This window comes from Falco punctatus, assembly GCF_963210335.1.
Source record: "Falco punctatus genome assembly, chromosome: 2".
NCBI lineage: Eukaryota > Metazoa > Chordata > Aves > Falconiformes > Falconidae > Falco > Falco punctatus.
The window spans coordinates 2,501,030-2,523,831 of NC_137581.1; the positions used below are offsets into that span (position 1 = coordinate 2,501,030).

Below are 22,802 nucleotides of genomic sequence, written 5' to 3' on the forward strand. Positions count from 1 at the left end.
TGGCCGGGGGTGGGGGGGAAGGGGGCACAGACAGGTGGCCCAGGGTGGTAAAAACACGGCACACATCCCGCTCGGCTATGGGATGGGGCTGGCTGTGCCGCCCTGCCTGAGGAGAGCCGTGAGATGCCAGCATGAGGGAGCATCGCTCCCTGCCTTCCCTCAGACACCCCCAAGATACCCAGGCTCACCCCCTCAGTGGATTTTCTAGGTTCTGGCAGCAAACAACCTGCTTTTGCAGGGACGTGGGACACAGAGGGATGCAAAAACCCCAGTACTGCTATAAATATTCCCATCCCCGCTGTCCCGGCTGCTTGCCATAACAGCTCGGCCCCCGTAGCCGCGCTGCGGAGAGGAGCACCCCCAGAAAACAACCGGCAGCTCTCAGAGGGGCTTTCCCTGGCGCAGACGTGACCTTCCTCCCAACACCGGTCCTGCCACCCCCGTGGGAGCTGCTGGTCAGCCCCAGCACAGCACCCACCCGCAGCACCCAGGGCTGCTGCACGGGGCCAGCCGTGCCCTCAGAGGTGGGTTTTTTAGGGGTGAAGACTGCAAATTAAAATTGCAAGCCCAGTGGCAGTGCCAGAGCCCGGCAGACACCCCCCCACAGCAAGGGACCCCAATGCAAGGCATAGCCCCCGGCCCCCCGAGCATCATCCCAAGGGTCCCGGGGCCGCGGCAGCAGTGAGGCGACGCAAGGAGCTGGCTCGCCGTTACCGGAGGACGAAGCGGTGACTGTCTCGGTTCCAGCCACGCGGCGCTGGCAGCCTGTGCCCGGGCAATTCTTCAGGCCTTGCCAGACATACCAGGACGCAGCAAGGAAGAGGAGGAGGAAGGCGAGAGAAACCCACCGACGGCATTGCCCAGTGTTTGGGCAGTGTCGGCGGCAGTCGGCGCGGCACGGGTGCTGCTGGCAGGGGTCCCGGTGGCCCCGGCACAGCCGCAGCTGCTGGCGTTGTTTGGCTGTGAATTGGGACGCGCTGAGCTGGTTCTCAAAGAGAAAACAAATCTGCCAGCCGGGCCCTCCGGGTCCCGCTCTCCCAAGGTTTACCCCTCCGTCACCAGCCCGCAAGGTGGATTGAGCTGGGGTGAGCTGGGGATGATCTGGGTTATACTGGAATTGAGCTGGGAGTGCTGGGGTTGAACTGGGGTAGTACTAGGGTTGAGCTGGGATATGCTGAGATTGAGCTGGGGTGTGCTGGGAATGAGGTGGGGTGTGCGGGGGGTGAGCTGGGGTATACTGAAATTAAGCTGGGAATACTGGGGTTGAACTGGAGTGTACTGGGGATGAGCTGGGAATGAGCTGGGGTCTACTGGGGTCAAGCTGGGGTGTGCTGAGGATGACCAGGTATACTGGGGTTGAGTTGGGGTCTGATGGGGATGAGCTGGGGTATACTGGAACTGAGCTCGGGTGCACTCGGGATGAGCTGGGTGTACTGGGGTTGAGCTGGGATGTGCTGGGGTTGAGCTGGGGCGTGCTGGGGCTAATCTGGGACATACTGGTGGTACATCCAGCCAGGGGGCACGGCCCTGTCACAGCTGAACAATTTTGGAGCAGGGAGCAGGGTGCAGCCTATCCCCCACCCCCCCGCAGCTCAGCATCCCCCCTGTGCCCTCACCACACGCACAGCCCAGGGAAGTGGATGCCCTGGCAGCATGTGGGGCAGCGCAGGACAAGCATGACCCCCCCAGGAGAGACACCACAGCCAAGGAAGTGGCAGGGGGGTGTCCCCCAGACTGGGTTTCCACCCCCCAGCCCCCCCCTCCCCCCCCCAGCATTGCCCACCCCAGCAGGCAGAGACACAGGGAGCAAAGCCGCGGTGAGAGGAGCTCTGAGTACCTCTGTTCAGCGGCGGCCGGGGCTCCAGGGAGGATGCTGAGGTGCTTCCCGTAGTGGGCAGGGCCCCCCCAGCCAGGCCTGGGCTTGTTCCCGCATGGAGGAGCTTTGGCTGCCTCATGGAAATGCGAGACAGGGGAAAACCGTAGGGACTTTCCCCAAAAAGAGAAAAGAAAAAAAAAAGAAAAAAAAAAAAAAAGGATTATGATTGGGTTTTTTTCCTCCCCACCCAGTTCCCAAGGCCTCGGCAAGGGGAAAAAATGAAGCGGGATGTTTTGGGGAGGGGGCGGGAGACACGAGGTTCCCACAGGCCCCCTGCATGGCTCCCCACGCCGGGGGCTGCGAGCCGGCCCCAGCAGACCGAGCTTAGCACTGCCCAGACAATGCTCCTTTCATGCCGCAGAGCAGCTCGGGGACGGGGACACGCTGGCTGCCTGCTCTCGGGGGGGGGGGCACGGTCCCCGCGATCTCGGCCCCTCGCCCACGCGAGGCCGTTAATTGCCCTGTGCAAAGGGGGGCCGGGCACAGCAGCACCCGCTTGCTGATGCAGCAGGCTCAGCCCCACATTTAGGGGATGGTGCTCTGCTGGGGTTCAGCCAGCGGGGCCGGTGTCTGACTCCCCCAAAATGCACCTCTGCTGCCTGCATCGCCCCACTCCCCATGGCCATTGTAGCTCCCTGCTCACAGCATCCCCCCGCTCACAGCATCCCCCTGCTCAAATCACCCCCACTCCCCACGTCCATCGCATTCCCACTCACAGCATCTCCCTGCTTGCAGCATCCCCCCGCTCGCAGCCTTGCCCCACCAGCAGCATCCCCGCTCCCCATGACCATCATATCCCCCCACTGAAAGTATCTACATCCCCCATGGCCATCATATCCCCTGGCTCGCAGCATCCAGTCCCCACAGCCATTGTATCCCCCCTCTTGCAGCATCCACATTCCCCATCGCAATCGTATCCCCCCGCTCACAGCATCATCCCACTCGCAGCATCCCCCCCACTTGCAGCATCCCCACTCCCCAGGTGCTTGGAGCACTGTGGGTCCCCTCCCCAAAGCCTTCAGCCAAAGACGAGGGTGCGGTGGCCTCCCCCAGGTCACCGGGCTGCACACGCTGTAGGGCACCGCGGCCCCCGGGATGGGCAGCAATGCCAAAGGCTCATCCCTGTGGAGCCAAAGCCTCACAGACATTCCCAGCAGCATTTTGGGGATCCCTACGTCCTCCCCAGACAGCAGCAGGACAGAACCGACACAGCACCGAGCCCCCAGCACAGTCCTCGTGCCCGGTGGATCCGTGTCCCCCCCGCACTGCCCATGGCCCGCAGCCTACCTGAGCCCCCGGTGCTGCCCAAAGCCCCCCGGGCACACAGCTCCTCCGACACCGGCTGCTCTCCGGAGCATCCTCTGCTCCCTTATGAAGCCATTTCTTCTCACAGCCCCCCTGACACTGAGTCCCTGGCAACACCTCCCACGGGCAAAAACCCTAAAAATCGCCCTGCGGGGGGCTTTGTCCCCCTGATTCGCCCCCACCGTGCGTCCCCCCAGCACCGGAGCCACCCGCGGTGCATCCCTTGCTCCGTTACTGCCCCGCACGGAGGTGGAGTGGGTGCTGGCTCCCTTTTTAATTGCGTCCTATTTTTACCGGCAGTTTGGGAGAGGTGCGGGAAGGATGGGGAGGATGTGGCAAATCGGAATTAATGGATGAAATTGGCAGCGAGTCCCCAGTGCCCGGCATGGTCCCACGTGTGACAGCACTAGTGGGGCACGGCTGGCGTCACCCCAGCCAGGCCCTGAGCCAGAGCCCGGCACGCACCCATCCAGCAAGACCCTGGCATGCAGAGAGAAGTTTGGGGTCTGCTGAGATGTGGGGTGCCCAGAGCATCAGGTGGGGTTGGAATGGGGGGGCTGCACTGGCTGCATGCACTGGTAGCTGTGCCCCATGGGGAGTGGGGGTCCCAGGGCTGAACCTGCAGAGCCACACCCCCCAGGGGAGAGCCCAGCATCCTCTCTGCCCTCACCCGCTGCTCTGGGCACCCCAATGCCTCACAGACCCCAAACCCCTCCCTGCACCCCAAACCTCACACCCCAGCATGGCAGATCCGCTCCTGGTCCCAGCTGAGCTTTTGCAGCCCACACTGAGAGGGGGGACACCCACGGTGGGGCCCCTCTCTGCAGCACCAGCACTGGCTGCATGCCTGGGAGCAGTGACCCCCCTCGGGTGTCCCGTCGTCCCCCCACCCATCCCCGGAGCATCCCCGCACTGGCCTGACTGGGCAGCTGTGGGGTCTGCTGGAGGCTCCAAGCTGGGAGGCTCCTGGGTACCGGAGGGGGGAACAGCGGTGGGAGGGGGGGAAGGAAAAACCCTTCCCAGAATTAAATAAATAAAGAGCAGCTCTGGCAAAGCCCAGCAGCAGCTGGCTGTCCGCTGCCTGCTGCCCGCTCAGCCCCCCCCCCAGGCACCCCGCCATCCTCGTCCTCTTCTTCATCACTTCCCCATTGCACACCCCATGTTCTGCATCCCACCGCCCTGGCTCAGGCCCATGGCTCTGGGGGTCCGGCAGCCCAGGAGGGGGGTCCCCTGCTCGGGGGGACGCTGCTTTGAGGTTTCCTGGCAAGTATCAGGAAGAAAGATGAAGGTTTCGGGGTTACCAAAGGTTCATCCTCCCCAGCTCCACCTTCCCCCATTGCCGCTGAGCGTGCATCCCGTCGGACACTGGAGAATCCCCCCCCGGAGCCAATGGCTGCAGCGAGCCAGGCACCGTGGATGGCCGCATCCTGAGCAGCGGAGCTGGGGGGGATTCGCCTCTCCCTGCCACCTGCAGGGCTGGGGAGGGCTGGGAGCCCCCCCAGTCTCAGCTCCAGGTGATTACCAGACACTCACCATTTCCACTTTTTATTCCCATGTTAAGGCCTTTCAAAGGTCCTTGTAGAGGTGGAGAAAAGCTGGAGAAGCCAGGGATGCACCCCCAATAGAATCCCCTGCAGCCCCCTGACCCAGAGGTGTTTTTGGTGGGGCTGTACCCCAGCTGGGGTGGTCGTCTGGCTGGGGCTGGGGCAAAACCCACTACAGGGGCGAGCAGCCTTGTCTCCAATTACTGCCCAGCGCTAATTGGGTTTAGGGGTTTCTCAGCACCCTCCAGCAGCACCACCCACCACTGAGAGCCCCCCCGGGGGCCCCCAATGCCAAAGCCCACAATGGCTCCAGGGCACCATCCCAGGGACCCCCCGATGAGTGGGACCTGGCAGCACCCACCACGACCCCAGGGACCCCCCTGCCTGAGCCCACTGCAAAGCTGGGGACAGGGAGGGCTCGCAGGGGACCGAGGCAGGACAGAGAGGCCAAGGCACCCTGTGCCGGATTTATTTGTTTTATTCCTAAATAATCAGCTCCAGTACAAGGTACAAAATCTCCCTCCTCCCCTCACCGCCCCAGACACGGCGGGGGGACAGGAGTGCAGCCAAGGAACAGCTCCAAAATCCCGATTCAAGGCCTCTAATTCTAGCGTAGAAAGTGTTCAGACACCGAACTTGGGGTCCCTCACCTAGAAAGGGGGGGCAGGAGCCCCCCGAGACCCCCAGAATATCTGGAGGTGCCAGGAGCACCCTCCCCGCCTCCAAGTCCCCCCAACATGCCTGACCTGAAGATGCTGGGACCCCGAGACCCCCAACATACCCGGAGGTGCCAGCAGACCCCAAAGCCCTCCTCAAACACACATAAAGATGCTGGGAGACCCCCATGACACCCCCCAGCACACCTGGAGGTGCCAGGAATCCCCCAAGTCCCCCCAAGATGCATGGAGGTGCTGGGAACCCCAAGCCCCTAGAGACCTCCAGAACATCTGGAGGTGCTGGGAGCCCCCCAGGTCCCCCTAACATGCACGGAGGTGCAAGCAGCTCCCAAATCCCACCCCCCCACACACACCTGGAGGTGCCAGGAGCCTCCCAAAACCCTGCCAGCATGCCTGGAGGTGCTGCAAGACCCCAAAGACCCCCCTATTCAACATGCCTGGAGGTGCTGGGAGCCTCCAAGCCCCCTTCCCCCCCCTGCCCAGCATGCCTGGAGGTGACAGGAGCCCCTAAAGACCCCTTTGCACACCTGGAGGTGTGGGCAGCCCCCCCTCCAGCCCCCCTGGGGGTCTGCTTAGGGCAGGGGTCCTGCAGGAGGAAGGCAGTTCTGTTAGACCCTAACAGAGGAGACAGGGAGGAGGGCTGGGGGAGCAGGGGGGGTGCAAGGAAGGGCTGGGGGGATCCCCCCTGGGCTGGGGAGCAGGGGCAGGGACCCCCCCTTTCCTCTGCCCCCCATCCCAGGGCGACAGCTGAAGGGCACTTTGGGTTTGCCACCGATGGGGATGACGAGGGGGACATCGCCAGTGTGTCCCACAGCGGCTGCGAAGGGACCAGACGCCCCCCGGCTTCCTACCCCAGTGGAGGGGAGGGGGGGGCACCCCTCGGTCCAGGGGGAGCCCAACACAGCCCCCCCCCCCCCCCCGAGCCAGAAGCATGGGTGCACGTGCAGGTGCGTGCAAGAGAGAGAGACACAAACTGTGGTGGAAGGGGGAGGGGACGGGGGAGGATGGGGAGAAAATGACCCCACGGAGGGGGTCCAGGCCGGGGGAGGGGGTCAGTTAACGCTGTCCTCATCACTGGCCTCGCCGCGGTCGTCTTTGGTCTCGGCGAGGGAGCTCTCGTCGATGTTCTCCAGGGAGTCGGCATGCTGGAGGGAGAGCTCGGAGAGCGGCAGCGCGGGCAGCTGGCTCTGCTCGGGGAACAGCCAGGGCTTGAAGTGCGGGTTGTGCTTCAGCTTCCACTCCGGGTACTTCAGGCAAGCCTTGTACATCTTCTTCATCGCCTGGGATGAAGGCAGCGTTAGAGCCCAGGCAGGCAAGGGGACAACTCGCCTCACCCCACCTGGGACCCCGGCCCCAGTGTGCCTGACTCACCTTGGGGGCCAGGAACTGCGAGGATTTGTTCACCACCCACTTTGGCAGGGAACCTGCCGAGACAAGAGGAGCCATGCTGGGACCCGCACGGCAGCCGGGACCCCCGGGCATTGGGACCCGCACGGCAGCCGGGACCCCCGGGCATTGGGACCCGCACGGCAGCCGGGACCCCCGGGCATGGCAGCGCCAGGACCCCCAGGTCACCCTCAGCAGGGACACCCAGCTGGACAGGGCACAGGGCGAGCAAGGGGGTGGCCAGTCCAGGGAAGTCAGGGTTCAACCCAAACTACGTGCTCAGCTTCTTGCCAAGTTACAAAAAAAAAAAGCTAAAAAAAAAAAGCAAAAAAAGAAAAGCTATTTTGGCTGCCTCTCTGCCCCTAAAAAGGCGTATTTCTAGAGAACTGGCTGAAAATGTTTCCTCCTGGCACTGCTCCAGGGCTCCTGGTCTGGCTCCGGCCACATCCTGAGATGCTCCCACTGCTGCCTGTCTCCAAGCCCCCCCAAGCCCCCCCCCCAGCTACGGAAAATCTCCAGCCCCACTTACTGACCCCGGCAGACCCCCAGCCAGAGGGCGGCTGTCCCCGAGGGGTAGGCTGAGGCACGCCCCTCCCCCCCCCCTACCTTTGGGGTCCACCTGTGCCAGGTAGGTGATGGTGCAGCTCTTGGCTCCTGTCCCCTCGATCAGGTAGCCCGTCTGGATGGAGACCGCTCGCACCATGTCCTTCCGCGGGGGGTAATTCTGGGGAGGGGGGACAGCGAGTGGGCGTCAGTGGCAGGGCAGGGTTCAAGCAAGCATCTACCATGTGGGCAGGGCTGCCCTGACCCCCCAAAAAGCAGCCCCCCCGATGCCACCAGCCGGCCCGCCCCCCACCCCCGGAGCTCTGACTGATCATGGGGTGAACCCAGCCCCGTCCCGGCATGGGCAGCCCCCCCGGCCACCCCCCGGGCACTCACGGGGTGCTTCACGGAGTAGTTCATGATGATGTAGTCGGTGCCCATGGGCAGCCAGGAGCGGAGCGTGATGACATCCCGGTTCTTCAGGGGCTTGGGGCACTTCCCTGTGGATAGTGGTGGTGGGGAACCGGGGTGAGACACTCCCCCGACCCCCACCCCCAGCACCGGCCTCCCCTCCAGGGGGCCAAGCCTGCCCCCCGAATCCCTCCCAAACTCCTCCTGGGCACCACCCAACCCACCGATGCCCAAGCCAGGCACGCTGCCGTGACAGCCACGGGGCTCAGTGCCCCCCCCGGACCCCCCCAGCCCCCTCTCACAGGCGTAGTAGCCCACGTCGGAGTTGACAGTCAGCTTCCCGATGTCAAACGTCTCGATGACGTTGGTGTCCCACTTTTTCCGATACTCGATGTCATGCAGAACGTCGTAGAGCGTCTCCGCTGGCACGTCCTTGCACTCCATCCTGCACTGCAGGGGTGGGCGGCTGAGAAACCACCCCAGGGAGGGAGGGCAGCCACGGGGACCCCCAGAAAGGAGGGCAGTTATGGGGACCCCCAGGCAGGAAGGTGGCCACAGGGACCCCCCAGGCAGGAGGGCAGCCATGGGGACCCCCAGGAGGGAGAGTGGCCACGGGGACCCCTGGAAAGGAAGGCAGCCATGGGGACCCCCAGGATGGAGGGTGGCTGTGGAGACCCCCAGGATGGAGGGTGGCCCCAGGGACCCCTGGGTGGGAGGATGGCCATGGGGACCCCCAGGCAGGAGAGTGGCTGTGGGGACACCTGCAAAGGAGGCAGCCATGGGGACCCCCAGGAGGGAGGGTGGCTGTGGGGATCCTCAGGCAGGAGGACGGTGGCAGGGACCCCAGGAAGGAGGGTGACCACAGGGACCCCTGGGTGGGGGTCTCTTCTCAGGTTCCCCAAAAACCAATGCAACCCCCCCAAAGGAGCCAGTTACACAGGGCCAGCTACACCCTGAGGCAGTACAGGGCTGAGCCCTGCACGCTGGGGGGACCTTCTTGGGGGGCACCTTCCCACCTTGCCTCCTCCCCCTGCCGCTGCTCTCCCCCCAGAGCAGCACCCCTGCGTGGAGGTGCCAGCTGGTGGTACCACAGGGCACTGGTGCCTGGTGCCGTGGGGCAGCGAGCATGGTGCAGGGGGCCCAGAGTGGGGAGCAGCCCCCCTCCTCCAGGTCAGGAGCAGCTCCGCTAACCACAGTGGCCAAATCCTCAGGAAGAGAAGGAGAAGGCAGCACAGGGATGCCATCGGGCTGAGAGCTGCCGAGCCGTGCCACAGGGCAGAGCGAGGGCAGGAGCAGGCAGGGAGGGCAGCCAGCACAGGCAGCGTCAGCAACCGCGCCACGTCCCTGGGGATGCTGCTCCTCCACCCCAGCAAACACACATGCCCCACGTGCCTGCGAGGTGGGTACGGCACCCTGTCCCCCACCAAATGCCACTGCCACTGGCTCCTGGTCCGTCCCCAGGGTGGCTTTAGCAGTGGATTTTGGGATTTAGGGGTGGAGGAGCAGCAGTGGCTGTTCTCACTCGAGCAGGACACGGCTGCTGCTCACGGAGCCAACCTCACAGAGCCTGTCCCCAACCCCACGGAGTCATCACTGCCCCACAGAGCCATCCCTTTCCCACAGCACCTGTCCCAAGCTCCATGGAGCCAGTCTCTGCCCCACAGAGCCCATCCCAAACCCCACGGAGCCAGGAGCCTGTCCCCAACCCCACGGAGCCGTCCCTGCCCCATGGATCCTGTCCCCAGCTCCATCGATCCCCACCCCATGGAGTCATGCCTGCCCACAAGACCCCATCCCATCCCCACAGAGACATCCCTGCCCTGTAGAGCCTGCCCTCAGCTCCACAGAGCCTGTGCCCAGCCCCACAGAGCCATCCCTGCCCCATGGAGCCCATCCCCAACCCCATGGACCCAGTCCCTGCCCCACATGCCACAAAGCCATCCCTGCCCCATGGAGCCAGTCCCCCTGCGCCTCACACTGCAACCCTGCCACATGAGCCTCCGTCTGGCCAAAAACCAGGAAGGGGACAGCCCTGCAATGTGGTCTCGGGGAGCACACCCCTGGGTGACACACTTGGGGGCCTCCTGCTCCCCACCAGCACCCAGGCAGCCCCAGCACCCTGCCTGTGCCAGCTGGGCTGGATTTGGGAGCGGGCACCGCGCCGCTCCCGTTTATTCCTAAAGCAGGTCAGCGGAGCGGTGCCCACGTGGACAGGACCAGCCGGGTGACTCAGGACCTGCCCACGCTGCAGCCCCCGGGTGACTCACGTCCCAGGGGGGTGCCTGCGGGGTCTCACCAGGAAAGGGGACGGTGCCAGCTGGGAAGCGCCCAGAGCAGTGCACCCCAGCCCTCAGTCAATATTGACGCTGACGTCTACAGGGCGAGGAGGAGGAGGAGGAGGAGAAGGAGGAAGGGAGACCAAGAGAAGGGAGACAGACACAATGGGTGCAAGGGGCTGCCCGTGCCAGCTCTGCCCTGGGGGTTTTGCCTGCACCATGCCCAGCACCATGCCCAGCACCGCAGGGCCAGGGCTGTGCTGGGCACGAGGGGACAGTTACCAGCATGCTGGGCTATGGGACAGCAGCAAATCCAACGGGGAGACAGCCCCCACCTCTGCCCGGGGGGCTGTGGCCACCTTGGGGACACACTCGCCACCCAGGTGGCTGGGGACTGAGGGGACCCCCTGGATGGAGGAAAACTGCCTGCGGGGTCACCTCAACCCCCCACCCCACAACCTTGGGGGGCCAACACTGCCACAAAGCCCTGGCTTTGCTGGCGCATCCCCTCCTGCCGGAGCAGGCTTCCCTGGCACCTGGCGCAGGCAGCACTGGGGCCGTGGCCACACAGGCCATTAATTAAAAAGAAGATCTCCCTCCTGACCCAGATGTTTGGCATGATCATTAGCGACTGGGTGCCGCGTCTCAAGGTGACCTGATGAATAATTAACAAGCGGGAGCCAGGGTCCGGGTAGGGATGGCCAGCACGTGCCTGGCTGCGCCATCAGCTCCGGCAAAGCTCCAGCTCCCTACTGATGCCTCCCACAGGATGGCTGCTGGCCACCCTTTTGGAGCAGCCTGTCCCCAGGGGCAGCATCTTCCCTGGAGGACTCAGGTCCTCAGGCACCAGCTTGTGGGGTGGGCAAGGGGGTCCCGGCTGGGGTCCCCTACCCTGCAGCCACCTTTAACGGGCAGCCTGAGGCCACCGAATCCCTCTGTCCCAGTGATGAATCAGCCCTGGGTTGTGTCAGTGGCACAAACTTGTTTCCAGACTCCAGAAAACAGGTTAGACGAGAGCTGCATCCCTAATGGAAGAGAGGGGGGGACAGACACGGCAGCTGCTTCAAAGCGGGGCGAGACCTTCGGGTTTGGTTTAATTACAGAGCAGCAGCAGGAGCAAGAAAGCCAGCGAGCAAACAGCGAGGCAGACAGCTCTTTGCAGGGTGCCGGTGCCAGGCACCGCGGGCAGCCCCTGGCCCCCTCCCCAGGGAGCTGTGCCGTGGGACACGAACACCCCGGCTCAGCCCCGCCGTGCCACGTCAGTGACGCCACGTGTGCCAGGGCAGCTGCCCATCCCACTAGCCAGCCACCACAAAAATCCAGCGGGAACATCCCATCCTGGGTGGGAGGTGCTGGGTCTGGGTGCTGCTGGGATCCCGGGGGGTGGCACAGGGACTGACGGTCCCACAGCAGTCCCCGATACCGGCCCGGTGCCGCTCAGCACGTGCATGGCACCAGCATTTAAACACCCAGCAGGATCCAGCCAGGAGGGTGCTGAGGGGGGCCAAGACCCGGCGTGGCTGCGGGATGTACTGGGCTCTGGGAGGGCAGGGCTGGATTGCCGGAGGGGGCTCGGAGATCCCCACGGGGCCGGCTGGCTGCGTGGGGGCAAAGGCTTTGTGGAGGGGAACAGGGACGGGGAACAAAGGTGGCTGCCCCGGAGTAAATGGGGACCTTGGCCTTTCGGGGACAAAGAGGCTCCTTGGTGGGGTTTAACTGAGCAGCACCCCAAGCCCCGGCTCCCCGGGCACAGAGAGCAAAGGACACCCAGCCCTGGGGTGCTGCCCTGGCTCAGGGACCCCCGTGAGCATGGGACAGGGCACCGATGGCCCCGTGGTGGGAGCGTGCCGTGCCAGTCTGGGCTGGGACATGCCGGTGCGCACCTAGGGCTGGTTCCCTGCCAGGCCGATGGCTGCTGGCAGACGTGGCACACCGGGATTGTCGGGGGGGGCAGGGGACGGGCAGGGCTGCACCCCCACGTGACCTCCCTGCTGCCTGCTCGCACCCAACGGCTCTGCCCAGAGCAGCACCCCAACCCCGCCGCAGGTGCTTTGGGATGCAGCAACACCCCAAGAGCAAGCAGCGGGGCTGGGGGGGCGGGGGGTGGGGCTCAGTGGGGGTGCCGAGACATGCTGCCCCATGGGGCCATACCTACACCAGCGTGCCCGGGGAGATGCCCAGACTCCACGGAGATGGGTGCTCCACATCCCGTCGGCCACGTGTCCCAGCACGGTGCTGGGCTCGTGCCGCTGCGGAGGGGGAGCAGCATTGGGAAGCCCCCACACCCCAAGGATTGTGTCCCCCGCGCCAGGCTGCTGCCACCGGGGCACGACAGGGACCTGTCCCCTGGTCACTACAACCCAAACCCACCGCCACAGCCTGGTGGCCGGGGGGAGCAAACAGAGGCAGCTCCCCAGCGGGCGCAGGTGTGGCGGGAGCCAGGCACAGCCGGTGCCACCGCCGCTGCCACCACGCCAGGGACAGGTTTCCCCGGTGCTGCCGGCGCCGCTTGTTTGCGCGGCTGCTGCAGAGCAGCGTGTGTGCGTGCAGGCCGCACCGCAGCCACCGCCTCCGCTCTGCCACCAGCCCTGCCAGCTGCCACCGGCCCTGCCAGGCCTCAGCACGGCAGTGAGGGCCACATAACCGTGGCATCGTGGAGGCGCTGGCAGGGACTGGGACACCGGCCAGCCCTGCAGGCAGCCAGAGGCTCCAGCATGGCCACCGGCAACCTCAGCCTGACGCTGCTCCTGTCCCAAGTTTTCCCTTGGATTCCCGGTGCCCGCAGGATTCCCAGTGCCCGGTGCCCACTAATGGTGCCCGGCTACCCCCTTTGCCGGAGGGATGAGCCAGGAGGAGTGCGCACCTGCCTGTGCCAGCCCAGCAAACCGGCTCCGCGGAGGGACGGGACCCACCAGGGAGGGATGCAGTGGGGACCCGGAGAGCCCTGATCTGTACCAGGGGGTTGCAGGGCCACAGCGGGCACTGCAGGGCAAGGGGACAGCCGGGATGGGGACAGCCCCAACGAGAGCGGACCGGTGCCTGGCCGGCCCTGAGAAGCCCCCAGCCCAGCCCCAGTCCCAGCTCCTCCGTGCAGCAAGCACTGGGGGGGTTCCTGAGGTGAGAGGGGACAGGCAGCACCGAGGCTCCACGGTCCCACACCCCACGGGTGCCCGTTTGTCCCTGGGCGAGTCTCTAGTCACCACTATGCAGCCCCCTTGTCCCCAGGGGTCCCCACTTGTCCCTGCTCAGCCCTGGGGTCTTGCTTGTCCTGGGGTGCCAGCTCACTCCTGGGACCCCTGTTCACAATGGGGTGCCAACTTGGCCAAGTCCCCACTCGCGCCAGGGTGCTGTATCACTTGAGGGTGCCCACTAATCCCTGGGGTTTCTGCTCACCCAAGGATGCTGCATCACCCCAGGGTCCCCACTTGCCACAAGATTCCTGCTTGCACCCCCAGTGCCTCTTGCCCAGGGTGCTGGCTCACCCCAGTGTCCTTGCTTTCCCTCTGGGTGCTGGCTCACCCCAGGTCCCCATTTGTCCCAGGATCCCCATTAACTCCTGAGGTCCCTGCTCACCCTCAGGGTCCCTCTGCACTCCAGGGTGCTGGTTCACCCCCCGAGACTCCACTTGCCACACGGTCCCTGCTAACCCCCAGGGTTCCCACTCACCCCAGGGTGCTGCATCGCCCCTGGGCCCCCCCTTGCCCCAAGACCCCTGCTTGCCCCCACGGTCCCTGCTCACCCAGGGTGCTCACTCAGCCTCCAAGTCCCTATGTGCTGTGGGGGGTGCCGTAACACCTGAGGGTCCGCACCTGCTACAGGATCCCTGCTAACTCCTGGAGTCCCTGCTCACCCCAGGGTGCTGCATCACCCCAGGGTCCCCGCTTGCTGTGGGGTCCCTGCTCACCCCAGGGTGCTGCATCACCCCAGGATCCCCACTTGCCACAGGATCCCTGCTTGCACCCATGGTCCCTGCTCACCCTTGGGTCCTGCATCACCCCAAGGTCCCCACTTGCCATGGGGTCTCCGCTCGCCCTAGGGCGCTGCATCACCCCAAGGTCCCCACTTGCCACGGGGTCTCCGCTCACTCTAGGGCGCTGCATTGCCCCAGGGTCCCCACTGACCTCCAGCCCCGCCCCCGCGGATTCCCCCTCCACATCAGCAGCCCCCTCCCGCCCCAAGGTCCCCGCTGCCCCCGGGGGGCGGGGTCCCCCCGGTAGCCGGTGCGGGTGCCCGGTGCCGGTGGGGGCTTACCTTGATCTTGTGGAGGGAGCGCTCGGGCTCCAGCAGCTGGACCCAGACGGCCACCCCCGCCTTGCTGTAGGTGAGGCTCCAGCCGCGCTCCGACTCGCACTCCGCCCGGAACGCCCCGAAGTCCCGGTCGTCGGGGATCTGCACGCTGTCGCGACCCGACATGGCCCCGGGACACCCCCCCCTCCTCCCCCCCCCCCGCCCCTTTGCCCGCTGCCGGTGCCGGTGCCGCGGGTGGCGGCGGCCCTACGGCGGCGGCGGCATCCCCGGTGCGCGGCGCCGCCCGGTGCGCGGTGCGCGATGGGCCGGGGCGGGGCCGCGGGGGCGGGGCCGGGGGCGCCGGGGGGGCCGGGAGCACCGGGGAGGGGGCGGGAGCACCGGGCGGGGAGAGCCGGGGAGGGGGGAGCTGGGGCGACCGGGAGTACCGAGGAGCACTGGTGGGGGGAGCTGAGGGGGACTGGCAGCACTGGGTGGGGGGAGCTGAGGGGAACTGGGAGCATTGGGCAGGGGAAGATGAGGAGGGCTGGGAGCACTGGGTGGGGGAGCTGAGGGGAACTGGGAGCACTGGATAGGGGGTGCCAGAGGGGACTGGGAGCGCTGAGGCAGACACAGATGCACACAGCTGTTGCACTTGCCCAGATACCTCCACAGTGCACACCCGCACACACTGCCTGCCTGTGCACACGCAGATGCACGTGCTGCGGTTGCCTGCACACACGTCCCGGGCCTTTACATCCACCCACCTGCACACAGACACGGGCACACACGCGTGTCCCATGGGTGCACACACACGGGTCCGCACACATTCACCGAGGCACACTCGCACGCTCCTGTACTGCACCCCTGTGTCTTTCCCCACGGTGATGCTGGGAGGGGGTCCCAGCTGCATCCACCCCTGCACCCCGTGTCCCTGGTTTCGAAGGATTTCATCCTGGCCGGTGTCAGCAGCAGCGTGGCCAGCAGGGCCAGGCAGTGCCCGTCCCCCTGTGCTGGGCCCTGGTGCGGCCGCCCCTCGAGCCCTGGGCTCAGCGTTGGGCCCCTCACCCCCAGACAGACCCGGAGGGGCTGGAGCGTGTCCAGAGCCGGGCAGGGGCTGGGGAAGGGGCTGGGGGAGCTGGGGGGGCTCAGCCCGGAGAACAGGGGGCTCAGGGGGGCCCTTCTGGCTCCCTACAGCTGCCTGGCAGGAGGCTGCAGCGAGGGGGGTCGGTCTCTGCTCCCAAGGAACCAGCGGCAGGACAGGAGGGAACGGCCTCCAGCCGCACCAGGGCAGGTTCAGGGTGGGCACGGGGAGAAATGTCTTCCCCGACAGGGTGGCCAAGCGCTGGCACAGGCTGCCCGGGGACGGGGTGCAGGCACCGTCCATGGGGGGGTTCAAAATACACGAAGATGTGGCGCTTGGGGACATGGTTCAGTGGTAGCACTAGCAGTGCTGGGTTAACGGTTGGACATGATTATCTTAAAGGTCTTTTCCAACCTAACTGATTCCATGAGTCCGTGATTTCCTTTGGAGGCAGGACAAAGGGGCAGAAGGGCACATGCTCCAGGACTGGGAGCCACAGCTCCTGGCAGGCAGCTCTGCTGTGAGCCCCCTCCGTGCTGGGTGGCTGCACCAGCACCATCCCGCTGTGCCACCCATGAGCATCGTCCCTTCCCGCCAGGACACCCGGTGCCAGCCCTCACCCGGTGCCGGTGCCAGGCCCTGCTGCGGCCCCGGTGCGGGGCGGCTGGCCGGGAGCGGGAGGGCAGGCTGCCATCAGCAGCACTGGCGAGGAGAGGATTTTTGGAAGGGCTGGGGCTTCTCAGCCGGCTCGGGAAATGCTGCAGACTCAGGATTTTTTTTTTTCTCCCTGCTTGAAAACACGGAGGAAGCCTCTTCCAGCTCTTGCTGCTATGAATAACCATTTAAAGGCAGAGGGAGCCGCGCCGCACAGTGTGTGCTGAGCCCAGCATGGCAAAGCCCTTCCCGGCAGCGTGACACCCAGGTGTCCGAGGATGCAGGGATGGGGCCCTTCCCAGGATGTGGTAACCAGAGGAGAAGGGGGGCACGGGGGTGGGGGGGTGAGGAGGGGTCCCCGTGCTCAGCACCTGCAGCACGGGGACCTTGCATCGCTGGTCTCGACCTGCCATACTGCTGGCGGTGGTCCAGACCCGGGGAAAAGAACCAAGAAAGCTTCCACTCATCCCGGCGCGGGGAAGTGGGAAGCCCACCGCTGGCACCAGTGGGTGATGGCCAGGCAGGTGCCCGGCTGCGGGTGCCCTGCAGCTGCTGGGTTTTGCTGCGGTGGGTACAGGGGGGACCCTCTCCCCTTGCCCCCCCTGTCCAGCCCTCCCAAACAGCCCTGTGTCTGCTCCCCTCTGGGAATCTGGTGGTGGTTGCCCCCCCGCCCCTTTCCCAGGGAAGCGGAGCTGGTGCCAGCATCCCGCAGCCTTTCCCAGCCTGGCTTCGCTCCCTGCTCCCAGGTGATTCCAGCTCTTGGCAGGGGGAACCCCCTGCCCCGTCCCCAGAGAGGGGCTGCCATGCACCGCCACGTGCACAGCCCCCACCGAAAATAGGACAGACGTCATCTGTGGGCCTGGGAAGCTGCCGGGGGGACAGGGGGCAAGGGTGGGGCTGCGGAACTGGGGGAGCGGGGATGGGGATACTGGGTGGGGAGCTGGAGTGGGGGAACTGGGCCGGGAAACAGGGGAAACGGCTGGTGGGACTGGGTGGGGAGCTGGGCTGGGGGAACTGGGGGAACTGGGCTGGGGAAACTGCTAGGGGTACTGGGTAGAGAGCTGGGCTGGGGGAGCTGGGCTGAGGAACTGGCTGGGAAACTGGGGAGCTGGACTGGGGAACTGGGGGGAATGGGGCTGGGGAACCTGGGCTTGGGGCACTGGGGGAGCTGAGCTGGGGAACTGGGGGAACGGGGTAGGGAGCAAAGCTGGGGGAACTGAGCTGGGGGAGCTGGGCTGGGGGAATAGGGCTGGGGGAACTGGGCTGGGGAACTGGCTGGGAAACTGGGGCAGCTGGGCTCGGGGAGCTGAGCTGGGGAACTGCGGGAACTGGGCTTGGGAGGTGGGAGAGCGGGGCTGGGGAAACGGGGCTGAGGGAACTTGGCTGGGGAACTGGCTGGGAACTGGAGGAGCTGGCCTGGGGGCACTGGGGGAGGTGAGCTGGGGAACTGGACGTGGAGCTGGGGGAGCTAGGCTGGGGGAACTGGGCTGGGGAACTGGCTGAGAACGGGGGGAGCTGGGCACTGGGGGAATGGGACTGGGGAACTGGGGAAGCTGGGCTGGGCTGGGGGAATGGGGCTGGAGGAACTGGGCTGGGGAACTGGCTGGGAACTGGGGGAGCTGGGCTGGGGTCGCTGAGGGAATGGGGCTGGGGGAACTGGGCTGCCCCACTAGCAGCTTCTGCCACAGCTCGCCGTGCAGCCAAGCCCCCAGCTTGGCGCAGAAGCACCCGTTCCTGGCTGTGCCCTCCCCTCCCCAGGGCCGCCCTAGCTCCATTCTCACCCCGTGCCCTCCCCACGCCAGGTCTGTCCCCCACCATCACCCCACACGCCCCAGCAGCCCCGGGGAGAGGGGAGAGCCTGGCCAGGCTGCGTGGCACCAAGTTCCCTGTGTGGCCAGCCTTAACCCTGCCCCTGCATTCTGCATCTCCCTGACAGCCTTTAATTAGCAGAGTGCAAAGCTAAATTAGCTGTGCAAACGTGTCCCACGCTACCAGGCTCCGCCGGGGGCTGCGGGCGTGGGAGCCAATGGAGAGATGCAAATACTGGGTTATAAAGGCTCATCGCCGAGTCGATGAAAATGGATTTTCTGCATGAGGCTGAACCGCTGCAGTCACCGATGAGCTCCAGTGAGCTTCCCCAAGCTTTCCAGCACGGCTCAGCACGGCAGCACCCAGCGTGAGCTCTGTGTTTAGCTCTTCTCCGGGGACTGGCAGGCAGAAAACAGATATTTAATAATGCATGTAATAAACACGCTTCTTCTCAATATGTGGATAACTGGCTAGCTGAAAAAAGGTCTCATAGTCATAGTCCAGCTGGCTGGACAAAAATGCACATCGCTCTCAGCTTATCTGAAGTAAAGCAAAATACACTGTCTTTGGCTGTTCTTGTTACACAATAACAGGAAGATTTCGGTGGGAAAAGAATGTTGCAGGTGGGAACAGAAAACTACAGAAGAGAAACTAGGGGCGGGCTTGGTATTTAGGCAACTAACCAATAATGAGCTTAACTTTTGTAATATGTATGAACTAATTATAACAAGGCATAAAAGGTGACTGTAAGGCACAATAAACGAAGTCTGCTGATCACTCATATTGAGTGACTGTGTCTTCCCTCCGTTGCGACATCAATAAACCTGATATTTTTTTTTAATTAACTTCTTGCTTTTATTTTTTCTTGCTAAAACGCAACTTGTTAGCAACCCAGTTCCAACGACCCAGACGCCGAGCTTCTGAGCCTGTTAAAGCGCTGAAGTGATGGTGCGTGATGTCAAACCATGCAAGTGGCTGCGGGAATAACACAGAAACAGGGAGCGCGGGCAGCCATGGCCCCCCAGCAAACCCCAGTGTGCCAAAGGGCTCCGGGCAGCTGCAGCTTCCCCTGCCTGTGGCGTGGGTTAATATAGTTTTCTTCACCAAAGAACAAAGCAGAAACGCTTGGTTGGTTGCGGTTTTTTTTTTTTTCCCTGGAGCTGTAAGTACATGTGAGAGAAGGGGTAAATTCCTCTGGCTCTGAAATATTGATGGACCTGGAGGAGAGAAATGGGAGACGCAGCCTGCTGACAACCTGCCTGCTGTCCTTGGCTCCTGGAAACGCCAGATAGATGGGGGCTGAGGAAAAAGCACCCCCGGCCAGTGCACCGGCATTTCAGCACCTGTTTCTCTTGCCTTTGCAGTGAACCTTTCTCCCAGTGAGACCCCACACGCCGCTCGCTTTTATTTTGTCCTGAAAACACGCAATTCTGCATTTTCCTTCTCCTAGGCATTTGGCTATATGTTTTTTTATCCTCTACCAAGAAGTGTTTCTTGCACAGGGCAGTAATTTACTGTCTGTTGGTGTAGCGGCTCTGTGGGACAGTGCTGAGGGGCCCTGGGGGCTTTGCGGGCACCTCGCTGCCTTTTGGGGAGTGGAGGCATGCAAGGACGGAGAGGTGTTTGCTGGATCCGTCCCTCTGTCCCTGGTGCCATCAGATGGGCAGGGAGGAAGCAAAGCCCTGGCCCTGCACCAGTAATAAACCAGCATCAGGCCGGCTCAGTGCCTCCCACCAGGACGGACACACACGCACATGTGCACACACACATACTCAGAGCCACATACATGCACGGACACACGCGTGCACTGCACACACACTCACAGGCATGTATGTGCATGCATACATGATGCGCATGCACATGCATATGCATTCACACACATGCACTCAGACACGTGCACACGCACACACAGGTCACACACACATGTATGCCAGGCCCACGGCATGGGGCAGGCTCTGTGGGGATGGTGGCATGGAGCAGGGGTAGGATGAGTGGGAGCAGATCGCAGCACAGTGCACAGAGAGGTTGCCCGGCCCTGCGCTCCACATGCAATTCCCACATCAACAACACTGAGCCCACCTGAGTGTGCAATTCCCCCCCTGGCCGAGGCTCCTGGAGGTGTTTGCTCCTGGCCCTGAGCACTGCCCACCCCTGGGGGTGTACCCAGGAGTTCCCTGGGGCCAGGAAGGCCGCTGCAGGGAAGGGGAGCACCTGTGCATGTGCAAGCCCTGCAAGAGGGTGCAAAGGGCTCCCGCCGTGCCTGCATTTGTGCACACACGTGTGCGTGTGTGTGTGTGGCTGCGCATGGGTGTGCGTATGCCTGAGAATGTGCATGTGTGCATGAGTGCCTGCATTGGTGCATCCTTACATGTGCATGCATGCGTGGGAGTACATATGTGTGCACGCATGTTTGCTAGTGCACAAGTGTGTACGCATGCATGTGTGCAAATGCACCTCCGTGTGTGCATGCATGTCTGCAAGTGCACCTGTGTGCACGACGCATGCACGTCTGCTTCTCTGGGCATGCGTGTTTGCAAGTGCATGCAGGTGTATCCCTGTGTGTGCATGCACCAGCGCATGTGTGTGCGCGAGCACGTGTGTGTGACTGCACGTGTGCAAGTGCGCCTGTGCGTGTGTGTGCCTGCATGAGCGCGAGCGCGCCGATGCGAGTGCAGGTGTGTGCACGCGTGGGTGCCCAGGTGTGGGAGCATGCGCGGGCAGCACGAGCCGGGTCTCCAATTGGCGTCCCTCTGCTGCCGGGAGCGGAGCCGGCGTCGCTTCCCGGCATGCCCCGGGCGGACCGTGCCGCATTGCCCCCTGGGAGCTGTAGTCCGCGACGGCCGCGACAGCGCGGCGAGGAGACGGGCGAGGACTACAGCTCCCAGCAGGCCTTGCGCGCCATCCCGCGCCGACGCGCTACCGCGCCGGGCTGCCGGCGGCCGCCATCTTGATCCGCCGGCCTCAGCGGCGCCGGGGGGGGGGGAGGGGTGAAGGCGCGGGAGGTGTAGCGCAGGGAGCGAGAGGACGATGTTGGCCTCCCTGGCGGTCCGCCCGCCGCCACCGGGGCTGGCGCGACTCCTCCGGGCGCGCCTGTGGCTATCGCCGTCACGGCTGGTCTACGGGGGAGCGGCGGCGGCGGCGGCTGAGGGGGCCGGGAGCGGTGGGCCGCGGCTGCTCCCACCGTCGCTCGCCAGGGGGCGCCGCCAGCACGCGCCGCAGCCGAGCGCGGGGCTGCCATGGCGGGGCGGGGCCTGCGGGGGGCGGCAGCGGGGCCCGGGGGGGACCCCCCCGGTAACGGGCCCGGGCCCCGGGGTCACCCCCGTAGCCGTGGGGCCGGGCCCCAAGGGGACCCCCGTGGCAGCGGGTCCGGGGCTGCGGGTCCCAGGTGCGGCCCTGCTGCGGGCCGCCGGGCTGGCTGGCCAGGGCTGCCCCGGGCCTGGGCCCTCGGGCCTGGCAGTGTCCCTTGGAGGGCCCGCAGCGTGGCCCTGGGGCGCTGAGCACCGCTGTCGTCGCGGAGGAGACCCCGGCGGGCGTCGGAGCAGAGACAGGAGCTGCCCCCCGGGAGCTGCGCTACCTGCCCTCGTCGCTGTGCTGGCCTACTGCTACCTCAGGGACCACCTGTCCAAGGGTGACTATTGCTGCTCGCTGCCTGGCCAGCCCCGCGGTGGTGGGAGGGGGCTGGATGCGAAGCAGAGGAACTTGTGCCCCACAGGGAGGGGAGCATGGGGGTCCCTCCTTGGGGATGAGGCCTGCCTGCTAGTGCTGGCCTGGGAAACCCTTCTGGGCAAATGTTATCCTTGCTCCCTAGCCCAGGGGTGTGCTGGTCTATGATGGATGCCCAAACTCTTCTGTAGTGTGAAGGTAACAATCCTCACATTTGCCACCAAGATAAAACAGCCAATGCTCTTGTCAGCTGCACTCCGGCCCCTCGCTGTGGACTCTTTCCTGATGGGTGCTGGGAGAGGACCTGGCTCCCAGCCCCTGTGGGTGAGGGAGGCTTGCAGGGAAGGGTCTGAGCTGGCAGCGTGCACTTGGCCCAGGCTTCTGCTTTGAATGTAGGATGCTTTGGGGCAGCTTCAAAGGTTCTGGAGCTGGGCAGGGATTGACTTACTACCTGATAAGGCCAGGGTTTCTCATGGCGTGGTTTATGGCCACCCTGCTGTGGGAAGTAAGCAGCTGCAGGTGGCCGCAAGACCTTGTTGCTACCGCATTAGGTTTCGGTCTGCAAAGGCAGGCATGTGTATCTGAGCTGAAGCACACAGGATAGCCTCAGTGACTGTTGGGGCAAGTGGCAGGCCTTTAGGCTGTTGTGGAACTATAGGTTTGTGCCACAGCAAGCCCGTTCTTGGCACTCATGCAGTGTTTTGTATTTGGGAGTATTTGAGGTGCAGCCTCTCTGCCCCAGGTTGTTGTCACCCTACTTTCCTGAGCTGCAGGACAGGAGATGGAATGGCCTCATTGGTGTTACTGGACAAGGTGGTGTTGAAGCAGAGATGTGTTTGCTGCTCTGCTGTGCACCGGACACACAGGGCATCAATCATCAGACCTTCAGCTGTACCAGGATTGGTACAAGCTACAGAAGAGGAGATGGTGCGTGCACAAGGAGGGCCTTCCCTGCTTGCTGTGGTGCCTTTTGTCATGAGCCAGCACTTACTGCTCACAGGTTTGGGCTTGTTGGCAGCGAGCTCATCTGCTGGTGTGACACAGGCCTGGGTCAGGAGGGGCTGTGACTTCACAGCAGGACACTTGGTGGTTTCAAGCATGTCAGAGGTTTGTGTCTCTGTGAGTAACACGCCAGCTGCTGCACTGGGCTGCTGGGTTTGTCACCCAGGAGATTTCACCATCATTATAGGGAGTCTTGTGTAATTAGCGCTTAGGGAAGGTCTAAGAGACTGAGGCCTGGTTTTGTTGCAGGAGCTGGTTTGTGGACTGGTTAGCACTTAGAGCCAGGCAGCCACGTGGCTGTGGCTGCCAGTGGAGGGGACAGAGCCATGAGTGCCCCAACCCTGCAGG

The 22,802-nt window shown here is 64.3% G+C and overlaps 3 protein-coding genes across 3 annotated transcripts in view; 1 reads left to right on the forward strand and 2 right to left on the reverse strand.

Annotated features, from left to right (window-relative positions):
• The window catches only part of ARAP1 (ArfGAP with RhoGAP domain, ankyrin repeat and PH domain 1), a 45,579-nt gene extending 41,756 nt beyond the window's left edge, over window positions 1–3,823 (reverse strand). The window contains exon 1 of the transcript XR_013926142.1: window positions 1,838–3,823. The gene's annotated coding sequence lies outside the window, so the exon portion shown is untranslated. The remainder of the gene's footprint in view (window positions 1–1,837) is intronic.
• A 1,364-nt stretch (window positions 3,824–5,187) lies between these two features.
• STARD10 (StAR related lipid transfer domain containing 10) lies at window positions 5,188–14,457 on the reverse strand. Its single transcript, XM_080376124.1, has 6 exons — window positions 14,270–14,457; window positions 8,045–8,192; window positions 7,728–7,831; window positions 7,395–7,512; window positions 6,774–6,826; window positions 5,188–6,682 (listed from the first exon to the last, which is right to left on the reverse strand). The coding sequence occupies exons 1-6, from the start codon at window positions 14,429–14,431 to the stop codon at window positions 6,455–6,457; spliced, it is 813 nt and encodes a 270-aa protein (XP_080232250.1). The 5' UTR covers window positions 14,432–14,457; the 3' UTR covers window positions 5,188–6,454.
• Window positions 14,458–20,732: 6,275 nt separating this feature from the next.
• CLPB (ClpB family mitochondrial disaggregase) overlaps window positions 20,733–22,802 on the forward strand; it is a 92,549-nt gene continuing 90,479 nt past the window's right edge. Inside the window, exon 1 of the mRNA XM_080375443.1 lies at window positions 20,733–21,417. Coding sequence (XP_080231569.1) covers window positions 20,817–21,417 — 601 coding nt within the window. The 5' untranslated portion in view covers window positions 20,733–20,816. The remainder of the gene's footprint in view (window positions 21,418–22,802) is intronic.